General features: G+C 45.4%; 1 protein-coding gene and 1 pseudogene across 1 annotated transcript; one reads left to right on the forward strand and one right to left on the reverse strand.

The window, feature by feature from the left end:
* Nucleotides 1–4661: 4661 nt before the first annotated feature.
* LOC121147169 (mitochondria localized glutamic acid rich protein) lies at nucleotides 4662–21462 on the reverse strand. Its single transcript, XM_040966947.1, has 4 exons — nucleotides 21381–21462; nucleotides 12271–12374; nucleotides 6924–7017; nucleotides 4662–5251 (listed from the first exon to the last, which is right to left on the reverse strand). Exons 1-4 carry the CDS (start codon nucleotides 21460–21462, stop codon nucleotides 4818–4820), a joined length of 714 nt encoding a protein of 237 aa, XP_040822881.1. The 3' UTR covers nucleotides 4662–4817.
* Nucleotides 17937–18622, forward strand: LOC121147170 (annotated as a pseudogene).
* Nucleotides 21463–22964: the final 1502 nt, after the last annotated feature.

Consider the following 22964-nt stretch of genomic DNA (forward strand, 5'->3'; position numbering starts at 1 on the left):
TCCCGGATCATATGCAGGAAGCTAGATAGGCAGTGGAGTAGTCGATGGGCCCTGTGTAATAGCCTAGTGGCTAAATCCTCACCTTGCACACTCTGGGATCCCATATAAGTGCCGGTTCATGTCCCAGATCCACTTCCCGGCAGCTCCCTATTTGTGGCCTGGAGGGCATTAGAGGATGGCCCAAAGTTTTGGGACCCTACACCCATGTGGGAGGCCCAGAAGAAGCTCTGCTCCTAGCTTTGGATGAGCTCAGCTCAGACCATTGAAGACACTTGAAAAGTGAACCAGCAGATGGAAGATCTTTCTCTGTATCTCTTCTTCTCTTTGTAAATCTCACTTCCCAATAAAAACAAATAACATATTTTTTTTGAAAAAGGAAGTGGAGTAGCCAGGACATGAATCATCCCATGAATATGGGATGCTGCTGCCTCAGGCAGAGGCTTAGCTTACTATGTCACGGTGCCTTGTCCGAGTGCAGGCACCTGAAATGCTAGGCCAAATGTTTGCTCCAAAATGGAGTTTTGTATTAACTTAATTAATTTGGAGAATGATTAATTGAAATCACCTACCCATGAGAAAAATTCAAATAATAATATTTAACTTTTAGAATTCTCCCAATTTATTAATTAAAAATGTACACCAAAAAGCTAAAGAAAATGGTTTTTTTCCTTAAAATTCCTTTGGTGATCTTTTTTTAAAACTGGAAAGAAATGTTATATAATATGCTTTATTGCACTGGTCAGTGTTGCTTTTAGTCACTGGATGCTATCAGACAGAATAAATAGTTGGCACCAAAACTACTAACACATTCAGAACCTAATCATCCCTGAATGCAGACTGACCTCAGTGTTGGCTCTGGGATTCACTGTACAGGCTGACAGAAAATTGGCAATTCAAAAGGCAGATACAAATAATTATTGCAGATGCTTGCTTTGGGATGGTCTGTATACTTTTTAAATATAACATCTAAATCTCATGTGCATCTCATGAAAAGTGTATCATGTTTTCTAAACTTCACCTTCTGTTATGAAAGATAAATAATTCATGTATCTGATTCTGCTGCCAATCTTTTTGTGTTGAAACTTTTTTTCTTTATTTTTTTTTTATTTTGACAATCTTTACATAGTTAATTAGGGTAAAAAGGTTCAAGGGCTACAGGAAAGTGGATAAGACTAGTATTTTTTCCATATTGTTACCTTCATGTTTAAAAGGGAGTATTAAGGGAGAAGGCTCACCCAATTTCCCACCCTCCCCAGGTCCCTGATGTAGGGTATACTCTGAGGTTCTTGCTCAAGTGGTTTTGATATTTCAACAGTTATGAATCACTGCCAATCTTGCCACTCCAAGCACTATGAGGTCTTTGAAAAATCCACTGATTGACATAGTCCATCAGCTGATCATGGTGATGGACTGTGCCGGGCCCTGTGCTTGCTAGCACATACAAGAATCTGGTCTGAGAACACCTCAGACAAAGTTTCTTTGGAGATCTTCCTAATCAAACTGCCGGACTCAGAACCCTTACCAAGAAAAGACAGAAGACAGGACAGGTCAACCAACCATCTCAGCTATGATGGACTATGTCAATCATAAATAAATAAAATAAATCTTTAAAATATACATGCGTGTGCTTATATATGTATATATGTGTGTGTGCGTAGATATATGAGAAAGCTTTTTATCTGAGAAGTTTCTACTGGACATTATTGTGGCTGAGTAGAATTTGTGGAATGACAATTCATCCTGTAGTTATGAGGAAAGCCTGCCAAGGATAAAATCAAGCATCGTTGCTCATAGAACAGGATAATAGAAACAACCTGGTTTTTCATCCCTGGGTGTGGCATTAAGTGGCCTCAGATATTTACTTATGTAATAAGTAGCTGTGTTGTGTTATCCGTTTTGAGTTGCTGCCTGTTGTTTGTGGCAGAAGCTACCCCAACCGTGGCAGTGGAGATTGCACCTGCGTGTGTGCGTGCGCATGAGCTCCGTAGCTGTGGGAGCAGGTTATGTTTCTGTTCCATCGCACGGAGCGTTTAGCAGATCTGCATCCCTTTAACTCTGCCACAGACCTCTCACACTGATGAATCTAGGGCAGAGCTGATATTGAGACAGATTCAAAGCAAATACAAGCTATCGTCTTTAGAGTCATGGTTAAGTTCTTACACTGTTTCTCTGCCTCTCAAATCCAGGGATTTAAGCTAGCCAGCATCCTGCCTGCTGCCTACATTCTGTCCCCATTGGCCAGGAGTAAAAATCTTAATAATCACATTGCTCCCGAATGCAGGGGTTGGCAGTAATCCCAGCCAGAGACCAGCTTCAAGGTGACTGTTGGAAAGTTCTGGAGCATGAATTACACTGCAGACTGGTCTCTGGGACCACTTAGTAGTCAGTCATTGGCTGTGAACTGTCTGGGGTGAGAGCGGGGATGGAGTGTGTGTGTGTGTGTGTGTGTGTGTGTGTGTGACACTCCTAACAGCAGCTCAGAGTAGATGCACCCAGCGGAGAGCATCAGCAGTGTCCACTACAGTTTCCCAACCTACTTCAAGTAGAGCCAGTCTTACTTGATCTAACTCAGCTCTACAGGATCCTGTCTAATCACTTTTTCTCTGAGATCATTTTTGGTTTTTCTGGTTTTTAAAAATATGTATTTATTTTTATTACAAAGTCAGGTATACAGAGAGGAGAGGAAGATCTTCTGTCTGATGATTCACTCTCCAAGTGACCACAATGGCCAGTGCTGCGCCTATCCAAAGCCGGGAGCCAGGAACTTCCTCCAGGTCTCCCACATGGGTGCAGGGTCCCAAGCCCTGGGTTGTCCTTAACTGCTTTCCCAGGCCACAGCAGGGAGCTGGATGGGAAGTGGAGCTGCCAGGACTAGAACCGGCGCCCATATGGGATCCCTGTGCTTTCAAGACAAGGACTTTAGCTGCCTGGCCACCGCACCAGGCCCAGGTATCTGTTTCTGTTTTTTTTTTTTTTTTAATTTAGTTTTATTCATTTGTAAAGCAGAGTGACATACAGAAAGAGCCCAAGCAAAAAGAGAGAGAGAGATAGAGAAAGTCTTTCATTCACTGGTTCACTCCAAATGGCCCCAACAGCCAGGGCTGGGCCACATCAAAGCCCAACTCAGCAATCCCATACCGGGCTCCCGAGTATGTGGTAAGGACCCCAGTAATCGTATTCACTTTTCTTGTTTTCCCAGGAATATATACAAGGATCTGGATCAGCAGAAAAGCAGCTGGAACTCAGACAAGTACTTTGATATTGGGATGGTGGCAAAACAGGGAGTGAGTGGCTTAATCTCCTGCACCACAATGCTTTCCCCACCTTTAGGTGCCCTATAAAAATTATTTATTTGAGAGACAAAGATACAGAGAGAGAGCTCCCATATGCTGGTTCTCCATCCAAGTACTCACAATGACTTGGCTTGACCTGGGTGCCACAGTGAAGAGCCAGCTCTCCCACGTGAGTGGCTGGAACCCAATCACTTGAGCAATTACCATTGCCTCCCAGGGTCCACGTGAGGAGGAAGCTGGGATGCAGAAGCAGGCACTTGGATATGATGGCGCATTGGTGTCTTACCTGCTAAGGCCACCAAATAGAAAGGTTCTTTCTGTCCTACCTAGAATTCCAACTTGATGCCAAACTAACATTTAGAATTCTCATTACTTTTATTTCAAACATTCAGCATCTAACACACAAATATTTTCTTATTTACCTTGTTTATTAACTGGCCCCACTCTAGAATATTAGCATGGGAGAACTTAAAATTGATTCATGGCACAAAGTATATATCCTCAATATCATTTGAAGTGGAATGAACCAAAAACTGTCTGCACAGCCCCCTGTATAACGTAGATGAGGAGAGGCACACAGGATTCCTCACAGACTGAGTGTTCTTTCTCCCTATAATGACAGAGTGATGGGCGCTTGATGAGGCAGCCAGGAACCCGGAGCCCCTCTCTAACCATCTGGAGAACAAACTCGGTGGACCTACGGAAAGTGAAGCTTTTGGGAAGGATGTCGCTCTAGGATTTTCCGTGCTGGTGTAGGTAATGGGAATTTTACGGGTCTTGGTCAAACGTTTCATGTATTTGCTGTGGTTTCAATTGTGTCTTAATTGGAGTGTCCACCCAATGACAGTCAAAACCATCCGTCTCCTGGATCCATCCCTGTTTGCAGCCTATATCACTTCCAGGCACTCAGCCCTCAAGGGCTCCCTTCTCGAGGGACTTTCTCTCCATGAACTGCACCCTCACCCTTGTCCACGACGTGTTTCTCCCTGGTTGTGGGACATGAACCAAGCAGAGATGAAGAACTGTAATAGGTGCAGATTCCTACAACAATATTGCAAAAGCTTAGTTTGTTCATGTAATACATTAACATGTGCTATATACACACATGTATAAGTGAATAAAAGTAGAAGCACTAAACATTTTCTAGTTTTATTTAAACAAGTTCAAATCAAACTCAATAATCCAGATCTGCAAAGAGTGCGAAAAGGTAAAGGTATAGCAAAACGGCAGTGAATACACTGTGGACAGAACGCTCCATTTCTAAAACACACAATTTAAATTCAGGGAAGAGATTATTTAAGCTCTTTATTGCAAGGTTACATGCTGATCCCAAAAAGCAGAAAACTTTTCAACACTGAAAGCCTCGAATCTCTCAATCCTAAACTCTGTCAATACGTTCCAACAATCTTTAAGGCACATTCGCGTTTTCTTGAAGTGTTTTGGAAAAACTCAGCCAACTAAAACTACAAGAATTGCTGTCAGACACTCTAGGGGCACTTTTGTGAAATGTCTACTGGGATGAGACTATCCTTGCAGGGAGGTGGCTTCTGAAACCACACTGGCTTCCTCCTGTACATCGGTCCCAGCCGAGAGTTCTGGCTCAGCTGCAGGGCTTTCCTCTTCTGGTCTGGCATATTCATCAGACACCGTGTTCTCTGCTGTGCCTGTATCACTATCAGGGACAACAGCTTCGCCCAAGGCTGCATTCATAACCTCTGGGATGCTTTCAGAGCTGACTTCCACGGTGTCATCCGGAACCTCTGGTCCAGCTTCAGCACCAGCTACGGCCGTTTCCACCACAGCAGGCTGCACGTCATCCAGGCTTGCTACAGCCTCTTTTGGGACAGCAGCCGTAGCACCTGGAATTTCTTCAGCACCTGCTGCCTCAGTTTCCACCACAGGCACATCGGGGGCTTCTGGACTTGCCTCCTCAGCTTCCACAATGTTCTCTTTTTCACCTTTAAGATTTAGTCCATGAAGCAGAGTATTAATTTAAAGAACATGGCAATACAATGGATTACTGTACAACCAATTTAAAAAGCAAAGCATATCTGTATGTATGATATAGAAAGGTCTTCCAGAGATACTGTGAAGTGAAAAGCAGGAAAGAACACAAACGCCCAGGCTGTATCCGTGACAGGACAAGGTCGGGTGGAAAGCAAAATGTTATGGTCGCAGGGACTGTCTCCAGAATGTTGCAAAGACCTGGTATTATTAATTGCTTCTCAGGAGGGAAAATGAAGGATCTGTGTTCTGTGAACTCTTTTGAATTTCGCAAAAATTGCATATATTACCTATTCAAATACAAAGGACATTATGATAAAGAGGCACCCTCTTTAACTTTCCTGTGTGGTGGAGCATCAGAGTAGCCATGTTCCTAGAGGATGACTAAAGAATCACAAAACCTCAAGAACTGGCCACATCTTCTTCAAAGGACTATTGTGAGTGTTAATTAAAATACTGTCCCTGGGCCCGGCGTGGTGGCCTAGCAGCTAAAGTCCTCGCCTTGAAAGCGCCGGGATCCAAAATGGGCGCTGGTTCTGATCCTGGCTGCTCCACTCTCTGCTTGTGCCCTGGGAAAGCAGTCGAGGACTGCCCAAAGCCTTGGGACCCTGCACCTGTGTGGGAGACCTGGAGGAAGAGCTCCTGGCTCCCGGCTTCAGATCAGCGCAGCACTGGCTGTTGTGCTCAGTTGGGGAGTGAATCATCGGATGGAAGATCTTTCTCTCTGTCCTCCTCTCTTAATTGCAAAGTATATCTGACTTTGCAATTAAAAAAAAAATAAATCTTTAAAAAAAATACTGTCCCTGGGGGCAGACGTCATGGCACAGCAAGTTAAGCTGGTGAATGCCAGAATCCCATGTGGGTGCTGGTTTGAGTCCTGGCTGCTCTACTTCCTATCTAGACCCTGCTAATATCCTGGAAAAGTAACAAGAAGGCCCAAGTGATGGGATCCCTGTGCCCAGCCTTGGCCGTTGCCAAGGGATGAGTCAATGGATGGAGGAACTCTCTCTTTTTTTCTATTTTCCTTCCAAATAAAAATAAATAAATCTTTAAAAAAAAAATGGAGATGTGCATGCAAAAGAACTTTAAAACCAAAGAGCAGTTTAAGGCAAATCACACACATTAAAGAGACGATGTAAAAGTTCTGCTTCCATGCTTGCCATGGATCAATTGAGGGTCTCTGTATCCGTGACCAATTCTCTGATTGTCAAGTGCACTCTCGGCAGGGACACATGGGTGGTCTGGGCCAAAGCTGAAACAAATTCATTTTATGAGTTAAAAAAAAAATAATGAGGCCAGTGAAAGGCCAGGCTGCTGGGAATCAGATCCTATAATTATGCCTGCATGAATGAATGCCTGAGCAGGGGGAAATAACATCACCACACAAAGCAGGCTGAGCCACCCGTCAGCAGCACAGACGCAAAATGTGCTCATTTGTCCAGTGCACTCAACTCAACCTAACATTCTTTAGGTCTTGGCTGGATTTTCCTTTCTGAATGAACTTCTACCCTGAGCCATTCTGGATTAAGTTAGCAAAGAAACCAAAAGCAAACAGCACTCTTTGTTAGACTAGGATGATGAGAATTGGTGCCTCCAAATGAACAAAAATTGGACAAGTCACTTTACCTTGAATAGGGTGTAACTCTGCTTTCGTGTTTTCCTTCAAGTTTGTCATATGTTCCGTGGGTTTAACTTGCTCTGATGTGACTGTCTTGTATGTCTGAAAGTAAAAGTGCACTTACATTTATTTCTTGAGTTCTAACATTCATCATTATCACTCATGCCAAGTTCAAAGGTTCATACAATTATCCAATGTTATCATCAGTAGATGTTTAAACTATGACCTCAGAATAACAAAGAACCGAAATCAGTACACATGGTTTACTCCTTTACTCCCCATTTAGAACCCTTCATCATTAAGCATAATCACTTAAAAAGGAGTGAAGTAGGTGCCCTCATGGAGTCAAAGATAACTGGGCACATGCACAGTAAGTGGAAATATGAAGACAAGGGGGAAAACAACAAATGAAGATGCAATCAACATTTCCTGACAGGCGTTTACAGACACCCTAGGCCTTCATCCTGGAGAAACAGGCACCACAATTCAGACAAGAACCTGCATCCAGATGTTTACGGTAACTGCCTGTTCAAGTTACACCACTGCAGTGACTCAGATGGCCCACAATGGACGAATGGCTAAGCCAGCTGTGCTGTCCACGGCGTGGAACACTGCTCAACAGTAAAAAGGAATGAACGTCAAAAACAAGGACACGCACCAATTTGGGTGAATCTTCAGGTAATTATTCTGAGTAAAAAGAAAAACAAGGTAAATCATAAAAGACTACAAGCCACAGTTCCACTACTACAGTTCCACTGATGTAACAACATTCTTGAACTGACAGCCACATAGAAGTCCAGAAGACATCAGTGGTTGTGGAGTTTAGGAGGAAGGGAAAGGCGAGAAGGAGAGAAGCAGGTGCAGTTAGAAGACGATGGCATAGAATCCTCGAGGTGATGCAGCTCCATCTGGACGGCGATGAGGTGATGGTAAGTTCGTAGCTGTACCCATAGGACCCCTGCAGAGCACTCAGTCACACACACACACACACACCACACACACACAGATGCATGTAAGACCTGTGAAATTCAACTAAGATCTGTGCTTGCATCTTTTCCTGGTTTTGATATCCCATAATTATGAAAGAGAAGAACAGTAAGTAAGACTTTGCTGTATTTTTCTTGTAACTGTATGTGAATGTCAATTATCTAACAAGGAAAAAAAAATAACAGAAAACCATTTCACCAGAAGCTAATGAAGATTCTTCAGGTAAGTAAGGGTTGGTCATTAAAATCAATAATATAACCTGGCTATGGGTTACTTGCAAAATCATATATGCAAGAAAGCTGTCTTAAGCATAGACAGCATGAGCAGGCTTCCTTTTGTCTCCGTTTGAGGGAGTCTTCTTTTGTTTGACAATGATGTTCAAAAATGAAAACTTCAGTATTCAGGTAATGTTGCATGTATTATCTCAGTTTTTAAAGAGATGTTAGTAGTGGTTTAACTCTTACAGGTGTAACAGATTTTAAAATTTTGTATACTTGTCAGGGAAGAGAGGAAAGGGTGCCGGGGGTGAGGAGAAACAAACAAACTAACAAAAAGCTGGTGTGGTGGCTCAATGGGCTAATCTACCTTCAAGCACCAGCATCCCACATGGGCGCCAGTTGGTGTTCTGGCTGCTCCATTTTCCATCCAGCTCCCTGCTTGTGTCCTGGGAAAGCAGTGGAGGATGGGCCAAGCCCTGCGGCCCCTGAAGCTTCTGGTTCCTGGCTTCAGATCACCTCAGTTCTGGCTGTGGCAGCTCTTTGGAAAGTGAACCAGTGGTTGGAAGATTTCTGTCTCTGTCTCTCTCTGTCTCTACTCTCTGTAACAATACCTTTCAAGTGAAAATAAAACCTTTTTGAAAAAATTATATACATATACTTTTGTATTTTCTCAAACTTCAATAATGAGAAACCTAGGGCCTTACTAAAAATTGTGCTTTATAAACTAGAAAAGCACTTAATAGTATAAAAATTAGACTATAAAAGTAGAAAATCTGTAACCTTAGAGGTGGAAATGATGCAAAAGTGGCCCTTTTATAATGAATTTGCCAGTGTTTGATAAAGGCAGGTTTGAAGGCTCTGGATTTGATCTGCAAAGCAAACAGGATCAGGAGGAATTAAACATTTTTTTTACATAGGGAGACACAGGATTTTTTTCTCAGTCCAGTGGGAGCTCCAGACAGTCACAGCTGCGTCAGCATCCTCAGATCTCAGCCCAGCAAACGTGAACTGGGACACAGGTTCACGGCCTCGACATGTGCCTGCCAGCAGCCACACCCCAAGGGATGTTAGTCTTACTGCTTAAGGAGCTAAGGCACATGGGACAAAGATTACCTTCAGTTTGAATTGAGATGGTGGCAATGTTAGAACAATTTACACTGATGTGTGGCCCCAGGGATCTAGCTTTTCCAAATGCACCCTAGTGAGATACAGAGTAGAATTAAAACAAAACAAAACAAAACAAAACAAAAAAACAAACCTGTAAGGTCAACAGCATGGTGGTGCAGCGGCATAAGCCTCTGACTGCAATGCTGGCATTCCATATTGGGTCACTGGTTTAAGTCCCTGTCGTCCCACTTCCCTGCCAGACTCCCTATTAATGAACTGGAAAAGCAGTAGATGAATCAAGTGCTTGGTTTCCTACTACCAATGTGGGAGATTCAGATGGAGTCCTGGTTTCCTGTCTTTGGTCTGGTCCTGACACAGATGTTGTGGCCATTTGGGGAGTGAACCAATAGTTTGAAGATCTTGCTCTGTCTTTGTCTCTTCCTCTCACTGTCACTCTGCCTTTGAAATAAAAATACATTAAAAAATCTTATTATAAGAAAGGATCTCAAGGGGCCATTGGTGTAAGTGGGTATGGCATGCCATGTAGGTACAGGTTCCTGGCTTTATGCTGGCCCAGCTCCTGCCCTTGTGACCATAAGGGGAGTGAACCAGTGAGTGTAAGATAACTCTCTCTTTTCCTTCTCTCTGTAACTTGTCTTTCAAATAAATTAATACTGTTTTTTAATAAGAAAAGATCTCAAATTTAGACTTCGGAAGTTATGGACCAATAATGTTATTCACTTATCACGTATACAATTTAAATAAACAAGTCAGGTATTACTTTCAAAAAATATATAGCCAGGGCCTGGTGCGGTAGTCTAACGGCTAAAGTCCTTGCCTTGAATGCACTGGGTTCCCATATGGGTTCCAGTTCGTATCCCAGTGGTCCCACTTCCTATCCAGCTCCCTGCCTGTAGCCTAGGAAGGCAGTCGAGGACGGTGCAAAGCCTTGGGACTCTGCACCTGTGTGGGAGACCTGGAAGAGGCTTTAGGCTCCTGGCTTCGGATTGGCACTACTCCGGTTGATACTGGAGTGAATCAATGGACAGAAGATCTTTCTTTCTGTTTTCCCTTCTCTCTGTGTATCAGACTTTCCAAAAAATCTTTAATATGTATAATATATTATGTATTATATATTATGTTATATATTATGTATTATATGCTATATATTATATTTATATACCCAACCCCTCAAAAAACTTAAGTGACTTGGGCCTCTTAGATTCTTTTTTTTTTTTTAAAGATTTATTTTTATTATTTTTTCATTGGAAAGGCAGATATACAGAGAGGAGAGACAGAGAGGAAGATCTTCCGTCTGATGATTCACTCCCCAAGTGAGTGCAACGGGCCGATACTATGCCGATCCGAAGCCAGGAGCCTCTTCTGGGTCTCCCACGCGGGTGCAGGGTCCCAAAGCTTTGGGCCGTCCTTGACTGCTTTCCCAGGCCACAAGCAGGGAGCTGGATGGGAAGCGGGGCTGCCGGGATTAGAACCGGCGCCCATATGGGATCCCGGGCATACAAGGCGAGGACCTTTAACCACTTGCGCCACCGCGCCAGGCCCCTCTTAGATTCTTTTTAATTTAAAAGATCTATTGATTGATTGATTGATTGACTGTAAAGTCAGATCTATAGACAGAAAGAGACACAAATATCTTCTGTCTGCTGCCTCTGAGTCTCCCACATGAGTCAAGGGTCCCAAGGCTTTGGGCCATCCTCAACTGCTTTCCCAGGTCACAAGCAGGGAGCTGGATGGGAAGTGGAGCAGCCAGGACACAAAACTGGTGCCCATAAGGGATGCCAGTGCATACAAGGCGAGGATTTAGCTACTAGTTACTATGCCAGGCCCAGAAGAAGCTCCTGGCTCCTGGCTTTGGACTGGCCCAGCCCTGTAGGTTGTGGCAATTTGGGGAGTGCACCAGTGGATGGAAGATCTTTCTGTCTGTCTGTCTGCCTCTCCTTTCTCTCTCTCTTTCTCTGTAACTCTGTTTCTTAAAAAAAAAAAAAAAAACCTTTTAATAAATTCTACTATTTTTGTGAAAGTTCTTAAGTCTTTAAAAACGGTTGTTACTTAAGATTCTATTGCTAAATAGAATCTTCCAGGGTTACCGTATGACATAGCAGGGAAAGCCACTGCCTAACTGCCAGAATCCTATATGAGTACGAGTTCCAGTCCTGGCTTCTCCACTTATGATCCAGCTTCCTGCTAGTAATCTGGGAAAACAACATAAGACGGCCCAAGTTCTTAGGCCCCTGTACCCATGTAGGAGACCTGAAAAAGCCTCTGCCCTGGGTGTTGCAGCCGTCTGGGGAGGGAACCAGCTGATGGAGCATGTTTCCCCCCCATCCCCCATCTCTCTTTGCAACTCTGTCCTTCAAATAAATAAATAGTTTTTAAAAATACAATCTTCCTTATAGAATTGCCACAATTATTATATGAGCTGGGACGCTGGCATATGACAAACAGTAAAATGTCAGCTATTATTATTACCATTTATAATAATATTGTTTTAATAAAAATCATTTATGTTAGTAGTATTAAAAATGTTATGGGGCCTGGTGCAGTAGCCTAGTGGCTAAAGTCCTTGCATTGAACGCGCCAAGGATCCCATAAAGGCACCGGTTTTAAATCCAGTGGCCCCACTTCCAATTCAGCTCCCTGCTTGTGGTCTAGGAAAGCAGTGGAAGATGGCCCAAAGCCTTGGGACCCGCATGGGAGACCCAGAAGAAGCTCCTGGCTCCTGGCTTTGGATTAGCTCAGCTCCGGCCATTGCAGCCACTTTGGGAGTGAACCAGAAGATGGAGGATCTTCCTCTTTATATTTCTGACTTTCCAATAAAAATGAATAAACCTTTAGAAAATGTTTTATGCTTGAAAAATCTTCATACTATTCAACATCCTTTTATGAAAATCTGATTCTAATGATATTCAACCATATGTTCGCCCTGTGTATCTGATGACTCCCATGTCCTAACCTTGATATTGCTTCGAGTTTCATCATAGATTGTAAAATGCCTAAGCACTAGGGTTATTTAAATACTTACATAATATCCACCAGCACTGACTGTGACACCAACCACCAGGTAATAAATCATATTTGATCCAGATGTTCCCGGGAGTTTGATAGATGACATCCGGCGAACAGATGCTAAGAAGGCAAGTTTAAACACAGCATCAGCATTTGGTAGGTGTTGTGGTATAGTGTGTTATTGAGAAGCCCATATCCCGTAGTGGAGTGAGTGGCTGGGACTGAGTTCCACCTCCACTCATAATCCAGTTCCCTGCTAACGTGCATTGTTGGAGACAGCAAGTGTAGGTCCCAGGCTCCTTGTCACCTACACGAGGGTCCTCGATAGAGTCCCTGGCTTCTGGCTTTGGCCTGGCCCAGCCCTTGCTCATACAAACACTTGGAGAGCAAACCTGTGAATAAAAGATCTCATTTCATCTCTCTCTCTCTCTCCTTTCTTTGTCCTTTTGCTTCCACATACAAAAATATTCCTCCTCAGTGAACTTAGAATCTGTTAACATCAAATGATTCAGCTTGATGGAATACACTATCATGAGCCAAGGTAATCATTCCACTTGACATTCTCCCAATCTAATTTGTTAAGTACTTAGGCAACCTGTCATCTTAATGTTTAGAATCATGTTTTCCTTGAAAGGAGTGGATAAGAAGAAATGACAAAAGCATTAAACAACTTTGACAGCCAAATGAGATTCATATCAGCAAAAGAAATTCGATTACTATATGTAGTTCAACTATAGGATTCATGGAAATGGTAATCAAAAATTAATGTAAATGCATTGTACTTAAAATTTACTAAAATTTGGGGCCTGCGGCTAGAGTCCTCACCTTGAATGCACTGGGATCCCATATGGGTGCCAGTTCTAATCCCAGCAGCTCCATTTCCCATCCAGCTCCCTGCTTGTGGCCTGGGAAAGCATTCAAGGAGACCTAAACCTTGGGACCCTACCCCCCTGTGGGATACCCAGAAGAAGTTCCTGGATCCTGGCTTTGGATCGGCATAGCATCGGCCGTTGCACTCACTTGGGGAGTCAATAATTGGACGAAAGATCTTCCTCTCTGTCTCTCCTCCTCTCTGCATATCTGAGTTTGCAACAAATAAATAAATCTTTAAAAAAATTACTAAAATTTGTATTTATATGATAAAGAAAATATATAAAAATTACATACCTTTTAAAACGCTAAAGAACAAATATAGATAGAAAAGCAAAGCTCAATCTTTACAGAAGTGTGTAAAGCATTGCTTTAGCCAAAGATTGTGACAAGGTCATATCTGAAATAGAACTGCCAGGGTGAGCACTGTGACGCAGTGGGTTAAACTACACCCCGAGATGCCACTTCCCATTTGAGCATGGCTTCTAGTTACAGCTGTACCTCCACTCCTCCTCCTTTTTGCTTCTTTTTCCTCCTCCTCCATCTCTTCTGTCTTCTCTTTTTCTTGTTCATTAAAGACTTATTAATTATTATTGGAAAGACCTATTTACAGAAAGAATGAGAGACAAACTAAAAGCTCTTCCATTCACTGGTTCACTCCCTAAGTGGCCGCAACAGCCAGAGCTGAGCCGATCCGAAGCCAGAAGCTTCTTCCAGTTCTCCAACATGGGTGCAGCATCCCAAGCCTTTGGGCCATCCTCTGCTGCTTTCCCAGGGCACCAGCAGGGAGCTGCATGGGACACGGAGCAGCCAGGACACGAACTAGTGTCCACATGAGATCCCAGCGCTTACAAAGTGAGAATTTACCCAATAAATCACTGTGCTGAGCCTCAGCTGTTCCACTTCTGATACAGCTCCCTGATAATGGGTCTGGGAAAGCAGCAGCAGATGGACCAAGTGCTTGAGTCCCTTCCACCTACATGGAACACCCATGTTCCATGTAGTAAATATGTATTTACTCTATAATACTAGATTTTGTACAATAGCATATTGCCCTGGAATTCAAATTTTTGCAATGGATTCAAAACTGGAAAGGGTTTAGAATTCATTTAGTTGAGAATCCTCATGATGCAGACAATGAAATAGAAATACTTATATACTCATTCAACAAATACAGTAGAGCATTTACAATGTATATGAAAATATATGAAGCACTAAGGATACAAGAAGGAGACCGGGCATGATAGCCTAATGGCTAAAGTCCTCGCCTTGCACTCCCAGAATCCCATATGGGCACTGCTGGTTTGTATCCTGCCTGCTCTGTTTCCCTTCTGGCTCCCTGTTTGTGGCCTGGGAAAGCAGTTAAGGATGACCCAGAACCTTGGGACCCTGTACCCATGTGGGAGACTTGAAAGACAGATGTTCCTGGCTCCTGGCTTCAGATCAGCTCAGTTCCAACCATTGTAGTTATTTGGGCAGTGAGCCAGAAGATGAAAGATCTTTTCCTATCTTTCCTTCTCTCTGTAAATCTGACTTTTCAGAAAAAAAAAAAAAAAGAAAGAAAGAAAGAAAGAAAAAGAAAAACCCAAATAATAAAATACAACTGGGAACAAGCCAGGTAGGGTCCCTAGCATCAAATAACTCACAATCCAGAAAGTGGGGACAAACATCCAGAGAAATAAGTGTAGACAAATAATTTTGACATAATAAGACAAATGCTGCAATACATGTTGGCAGACAATGCAAAGAAAAACTTGGCGGGACAAGCACTGTGCACACTGTTCTAAACCACGATCTGCAGAGCCCACATCCCATATGGGGCTGCTTTGAGTCCTGCCTGACCACTTCTCATCCAGCACCCTGCTAATGCTCCTGACAGAGCAGCAGAATATGGTCCAAGTACTTGGACCCATTCCACCCACATGGGAGACCCACAAGCGCCTGCATCCTGGCTTCAGCCTGGCCCAGCCCTGGGAGCTGTGGACTCTGGGAGAGAGAACCAACAGATGGAAGATCTTTCCCTTTGTCTGCCTGTCTCTACCTCTCTCTCTCTTTCTCAGGAACTTTACTTTTTAAATAAATAGAAACCTTCTAATAATTGGCTCAAAGCAGTTTTCACAATTAATGAAACATGACCTGAGATCAAAGGAAAGGAGTCTTGGAGCTGGCACAGTAGTGTGCAGGCTAATCATTTGTGTGCAAGGCAATATTTCATGTCAGTACCAGCTTGTGTCGCAGCTGCTCCACTTTCCTTCCAGCTCCCTGCTTGTGGCCTGGGAAAACAGTGGAGGATGGCCCAAAGCCTTGGGATCCTGAGCCCGCAAGCGAGACCCAGAAGAGACTCCTGGCTGTGGCTCAGCTCAGCTCTGGCCATCACCGCCTTTTGGCAAGTACACTGTCAGATGGAAGATCTCTCTCTGTATCCCCATCTCTCTGTAAAACATGTATTTCAAATAAAAATAAGTAAATAAATGTTAAAAAGAAAGCATGAGTGTGATCCACTAAAGGAGATTGGCCCTGGAAGAAGGCACAGTGTGAGCGCTGTGTTGGGGAAGTGCAGTTGTTGGCAGTGGCCTGATAGTGTATGGGTGCAGGCCCTGGTGAGACTCTGATTTTTACAGCACAAATTTAGAAGTATCTGCACTGTTACAAACCTTCACAGCAGCACAATCATGATTAGCCTTTTATCTTCTTAATTTGCATATTGATGGTCATCTCCTAGTATTATCACAATAGACAATAATACGAGATAATATTTTTGGAGCTGGTACATTGGCTTAAAGGGTTAGTCCTCCACCTCCAAATGTTGGCATCCCATATGAACACTGGTTCATGTCACAAGTGCTCCACTTCCCATCCAGATCCTTGCTTATGGCCTGGGAAAGCAGTGGGGGATGACCTTAGGATTTAAATCCACGTGTCATACACAGAAGTCCCTGGCTCCAGATTGGCTAAGCCCTGGGCATAGTAGCCATTTGGGGAGAGAATCAGTGGATGAAAGATATTTCTGTTTCTTCTCTTTGTAAACCTGCCTTTCCAATGAAAAATAATAAGTTAAAAAATTATACTTGTGTTTGGATTTGTGTTTTTTAAAAATACATCTGTGAAGGAATGGCATTGTAGTATTACAGGTTAATCTACTGCCTGCAATCCTGGGAACCCATATCGGTGCCAGTTTGAGTCCCAGTTGCTGCACTTCCAATCCAGTTCCCTGTTAATGTGCCTGGGAAAATCCAGAAGAAGCTTTGGGCTCCCGGCTTTGAGCTGACCCGGTCCTGGCTCTTGTGGCCATCTGGGGGGTGAAACAGTGGACAGATGATCATTCTCACTCACTCGCTCTCTCTTTCTCTTTGTAACTCCGCTTTTCAAACAAATCTATACATCTTTTAAAACTGTTCTATTTTTGGGCCTGGAACAATGGCACAATGGCTCAGTGGCTAAATCCTCACCTTGCACACTCCAGGATCCCACTTAGGCACCAGTTCACGTCCTAGCTGCTCCACTTCCCATCCAGCTCTCTCTCTGTGTCCTGGGAAAGCAGTGGAGAAGGGCCCAAGGTCTTGGACCCTGCACCTGTGAGGGAGACCTGGAAGAGGCTCTTGGTTCCTGGCTTCATATTGGCTCAGCATTGGCCATTGGGACCACTTGGAGAGTGAAGAAGCAGATGGAAGATTTTTCTCTCTGTCTCTCCTCCTCTCTGTAAATATGCCTTTCCAATAAAAATAAATAAATCTTTTTTAAAAATACTGTATTTTTTAAAAGTACGTCAATGATCAAATAAAAATTTTCCAGCTTTCATATAGTTCAACCTGACAGAAATATCAAAAACAGTTTTTTTTAAATTGAGAGAAATAAAAACATTATCAGGCACTTAAGTAAACAATACCATTATGGGGCCAGGCAGTGTGGCCTAGCAGCTAAAGTCCTCGCCTTGAACGCGCCCAGGATCCCATATGGGCGCCGGTTCTAATCCCAGCAGCTCCACTTCCCATCCAGCTCCCTACTTGTGGCCTGGACACAGTCAAGGACAGCCCAAAGCCTTGGGACCCTGCACCCACGTGGGATACCCGGAAGAAGTTTCGGATCCTGGCTTCGGATCGGCATAGCATCAGCCGTTGTGCTCACTTGGGGAGTGAATCATCGGACGGAAGATCTTCCTCTCTGTCTCTCCTCCCTCTCTGTATATTTAACTTTACAATAAATAAATAAATAACAAAATAAAAAAAAAAAAAACAATACCATTATGGTCAAGTTATACTAAAAGAACAATAAAACAGGACATATTTAATGGGCATGATTTAATTAGGCCAATTTCATCACTTTTGTACAATGAAACAAATACTGTAGACTTTGCAGAAGAATATTTACTGATATGACAAAATATTTACAATATACAGATACAAGGCCATAGGAAAATACTCTGTAGAGGGCTACTGCAAGTTTATGGAAGCAATATACATGAGGAACTCGAATGCTTGTGGGGAAAGGCTCAGAAAACAATACTAAAGCAGTGATGTTCACAGAATGGCAGGATATACAGGTGACGTTACTTTCTAGTCTATCAGAAAGGCTTTTCCTTTTAAACCATTAGTTTATTTTTTAAATGCTGCATCTTTTTTAAAAAGCAAAGAGGTGAGAACCATGTTTGATGAGATATTAAATTAATCTTTCAATAAGTAGTCTTATGGTAGTTTCCTGAGGCTGCGCCGGGACTGGCAGAGGCTGCGGGGGGAATGCTCTGACGCCTAGGACTCCTGGAAGCTGGGACACCCTTGTCCCTGAGCAACCAGCAGTCCCTCAGGAGCTGAGGCTTTGGCCGGAGTCTGGGCGGGCTGACCCTGTCCTCTATTGAGGCCTGAACAATGGCATCCAGGCAAGGCCCAGGCCCACCCAGCAACGGGTGCAATGGGCCTTCACATCCCCACAATTACGAGCAGCAGGTAGCACAGGACTCAGAGGAGGTTTTCCACAGCTATGTGCTTTACCAGCACCAGCAGGCACAGGAAACCAAGGGGGCAGCCGCCCCCATTGACCCCGAAATGGCCTCCAGGCACCCAGCACCTAACAGCATCATGAGGCAGGTGGGGTGACAGCTTGCCATCACTGGGGACAACATCAACCAGCGCTATGACTTGGACTTCCAGAGCATCTGGAAAAGCCGCAGCCCACAGTGGAGAATGCCTATGAGCTGTTCAAGATAGCTTCGAGCCTGTTTGAGAGTGGCATCAGCTGGGGCAGGGTGGTGGCCTTGCTGAGTTTCAGCTACTGCCTGGCCCAGCACATCTACCAGTGTGGCCTGACAGGCTTTCTGGGCCAGGTGACCGACCAGCTTCGTGGCCCACATCATCCTGGATTGCCACATCATCCAGTAGATCGCGGAGCAGCGCAGCTGAGTGGCAGCCCTGAGCTTGGGCAACGACACCTTCCAATATATGGTGGTGGCCCTGGCTGCGGTTTTATTCTGCAAGTTCATGGTATGGATATTTTTCAAGTCATGACTCCCAGCGGGGACCCTCTAGGATCCTTGCTGACACCCCCATCTGGACTGAAATCAAGTTTCTTCCCCTTCCCTTCCCCCTCAGGGGTTCCTCCTTCAGTACAGAAGCTTTAGCAGGTGGGCACTCCAGCATCAGAGGCCCCCTGCCCAGGGGCCAGTCGAGCTGCAGAGGTGCCTCAACACTGCACGTTGCTAATGGGGCCCCCATCTGACAGACAGGGGCTAGAGCCTTCCCCCCAGCCGGCTGGAACCCCCTAGCCCTGTCTGGAGGGAAACAGGGCAAGAGGCTGGTAACCACTTTAATGTTTTTTAGCTTTTTATAACACTCTAGAGAGAGCCCTCCCCGAGCCCACCACTCTGCCCACGCATAGCAGTCAGAGGTTCTACCCCATATCCCCAGGACCCAGCTCTCTTGGAAGGGTGGGTTCTGAGAGCTGGGGTCCCAGCTGCTCACCCAGCTTCTCACCCAGCTCTCCCCCCTGTTCCCACCCCACAGTGCTGGACTCTCAGCAAATCTGAGTTTGGGGAGTGGGAGGCTGTCAGTGCACCCTGGTGCTGTCTGAAGGAATCCACTGGATCTCTCCACACCTGCCACAGGGGTCTCAGCTCTTTCCTTTTCTAGATCACCCCTCTCTCTCAAGACAAACCATCGTTCACTACCCACGAAGTGCCCCCTCCACTGTCCCTGGGGAGCTGAACACTGCTGATCCATACTGCTTGGTCAGGGCTTGTTTTGTCAGTACAGGGAAGTGGGGTACAAGGTTTATCTGGAGAGGGACAGTGAACATTAGGCAGAACCCCAGAGGTGGGATCCAGGCACCATGTCATCGCTGGGTGGGAACAGGGGAACTGTGAATACTTGAACTTTACGCCCGGCCCCAGTCCTCACCTGCACAGGCCCCTCCTGGGAGTGGGGCTGAGGGGAGAAGGGGTGTTGATGAAGCCAAAAAGCAGGGAAGGGATGCAGCCTGCCTGTTACCCCTGCCCTTCTGCGTTTGAAATAATTTGTACAATCGCCCCAAATAAGTAAATAAATAATCTTACATTTTCGTCAGCATAGAATGTGTCCATTAAAGCCAAATGATAGCTCTCAAATCCCAGAAATCAGTGCTACTGAAACCAAGGACAGTCATAGAAAGACCAGTTCGGTCACGGCTAGTATTGCCAACGACCAACTCAGATTTGTAATCCACTTCTGTTTTAGGGATGGAAGTTATCTGAACCTTGTATAGGCACAAAAAACACATAAATGTGTGTGTGTGTGTGTGTTTGCATGTGTGCATGTGTGTGTGTGTGAGAGAGTGGCAGGCCTGGGAAATGCAGACAGAGAACAGAAAAGGTTAGGTTCTCTTTCTGCCTTCCTTACCTGCATCAGAACGCCCCGTCATACTCCCAAGTATCAAAATAAAAAGTTTTTCCCTCTTACCAGTGAACAAAATCTTGCTCTTGATTATCAGATCTAGGATGCCTATGTGTGTCTCCTTGCGGGGTGAGCTCTTGCCACCAGCTTTGTGAACGACTGGATAAGCGGGTGGGGTGGACCGGCCACTGCCAGCACCAACACTTGCTTGGTTACTGCGGGGAACCCTAGCCCACAGCACCGGTCCCATTTTATCCTCATGCCTCATTCCTCCCATCCCTCTGCCCCGGGGTTGCCATCAGGGCAGCCTGGGAGCCGGGCAGTGAGGATGGCAGAATGAGCTCTAAGTGAAGCTGAGTACCAGCCCAGTGCCCTTGGGGGATGGAGAGAGATGGCGGGCAAAGCTGACCAGGTTTGGGCCTCGTGGTTAAAATCCTCGCCTTGCATGGGGTTGGGAAACCATATGGGCACCAGTTTGTAACCCAGTCGCTCCAAGTCCCTTCCAGTTTCTGGCTTGTGATCCCTGAACCTACACGGGAGACCCAGAAGAAGCTGCTGACATCGGATCAGCCTTTGGAGCCACTTGGGAGTGAACCAGCAGATGGAAGATCTTTCTCTCCTTTCTGCAATCTGACTTTCCAATAAAAATAAATAAATCTAAAAAAAAAAAAAGTTAAATTTTAAAAAGCTGCCCAGGTCTGCAGGAGCAGAGGTTGGGGAGACAACAGGCTTGGTGCTCCCACCTACCAGGTTCCAGGTCCTGAACATCCACATCCACTTTTTTAAATCAAGAAGCTTTCATCTATCCCTTGCCATCGGCAAGCTTCAGAATTCGTTTCCTTTTCCCACACATCCTCCAATCCAAAACGGATAGGTCGACTCTTGTAAACTTAGGCAGATGCCGCTCACGGCCCTCCGCCACCTCCAAGGAGGGTGCCCCCTGAAGCTCGCTCCCTCCTTCTCCAGGGCCATGCTCAGTACCCAGGAACTCACAGGGCTCGAGACTGCCTTTTCGTATACTCTACCAGCATTTACAGAGCTCGCTCCCACCTGGCTCGCTGGTCAGTGCTCCCCCACTCTCCTCCCATGCAGAGGACACAGAGAACTGGCCCCTAAGGTAGTGAAAGTGGCAGGTTTCGAGGATGTCAACCAGGTGTTTTTAGACTACACACCAACTGATCAAAACCCACAACCGGTGCTGTCCCGATTTTACAGGATGAGACAGGTGAAATTCAGGAAGCTCGGCTAGACTCGGCATTCTGACCCGTTGGAAAGGCTTCTCCGCTTTCAGAGTCCTCACGAACTTCTGAGCCTACCGCCCCAAACCCTCCTCCATCCCACCACACGCTCCTGCTGTCAGCAGGTGCAGCTGCTACTGGCCCGGCGCATCCACACTCACCGTCCTTTCCGAGCGGCGCGGGGCTGGCGGGCGCCCTCAGGGGCAGCGCCAGGGTCTTGGAGACCACTCTGCGGAGATACATGGCGCTGTTGCTCACGGGGCTGCAATCTCCCAGCCCGGCGCCGCCGGCCCAAGCTTCTGGAGGCGGTGAGCGGGCGGCGCCCCGCCCCGGGGAGAGGGCCGACCTTCGCCCGGCCCCGCCCCAAGCCCCCACCCCACTTCCACACGGGAGGTGGTAGGAGTTTGTGGTCCCCTCCATCCTCCCCATAACCGGCTTGGGCTGGTGCTTCCCTGAGATTCGAAGATCGGAGAGAGAGAGGTGAGGACGGGGCCGGAAACCTCGAAGTGGCCCTCACCTGCCTGGTCCATTCTGTTTCACCACAGTCGGGAAAGGTCTTGGAAATTGCATCAGGAATACGAGGACTCCCAATGGTCGAGAATTGTTTTAAAAAGACATTTCTATGATACTTGTAATACTTGTGCCTCCAAGTTCTCTTGGCATACAGTAGGTGTGATACAAAGGTAATTAAAAAAAAAAAACTTGTGAAAAAATGGACACAAAGATATGTTTAGTTTGATGCAAAACTTTGAAATCCAGGGTAGAAGTTGTGACTGCAGCTAAGATGTCATTGGGAATACCTTGATCCCATACTAGAATGCTAGCTTCCAGGCCGGAGTGCTCCACTTTTTTTTTTTTTAAAGATTTATTTTTATTATTATTATTTTTTAAAGATTTATTGTTATTATTTTTTCATTGGAAAGGCAGATATACAGAGAGGAGAGACAGAGAGGAAGATCTTCCGTACAATGATTCACTCCCCAAGTGAGTGCAACGGGCCGATACTATGCCGATCTGAAGCCAGGAGCCTCTTCCGGGTCTCCCACGCGGGTGCAGGGTCCCAAAGCTTTGGGCCGTCCTCGACTGCTTTCCCAGGCCACAGGCAGGGAGCTGGAAGGGAAGTGGGGCTGCCGGGATTAGAACCGGCGCCCATATGGGATCCTGGGCGTGCAAGGCGAGAACCTTAACCACTTGCGCCACCACGCCGGGCCCCACTTTTTTTTTTAAGATGTATTTATTTTTTATTAGAAAGGCAGATATACAGAGAAAGAGAGAAAGAGAAAGAGCTTCCACCCACTGGTCCACTTCTCAAGTAACTGCAGTGGAAGCCAGGAGCCAGGAGCTTCTTCCCACATGGGTACAGGGTGGTGCCAAGCCTATGGACCAACCTGTACTGCTTTCCCAGGCCACAAGCAGGGAGCTGGATGGGAAAGTAAGGCAGCTGGGACACAAACCATCGCCCATATGACCTGGCATGATAGCTTAGAAAATAACACCTTAGCTGGCAAGCGCCAGGATCCCACATGTTTCACTTCTATTTTTTTAATAGCTTTTTTTTCTTTTTTTTAAACATTTATTTTATTTTCATTGGGAAGTCAGATATACAGAGAGGAAGATCTTCCGTCCCATGATTCACTCCCCAAGTGAGCGCATCAGCTGATGCTATGCCGATCCAAAGCCAGGAGCCTCTTCCGGGTCTCCCACTCGGGTGCAGGGTCCCAAAGCTTTGGGCCGTCCTCGACTGC

Source organism: Ochotona curzoniae, unplaced genomic scaffold (genome assembly GCF_017591425.1).
Source record: "Ochotona curzoniae isolate NIBS_2020 unplaced genomic scaffold, NIBS_Ocur_1.0 scaffold_4506, whole genome shotgun sequence".
NCBI classification, from domain to species: domain Eukaryota; kingdom Metazoa; phylum Chordata; class Mammalia; order Lagomorpha; family Ochotonidae; genus Ochotona; species Ochotona curzoniae.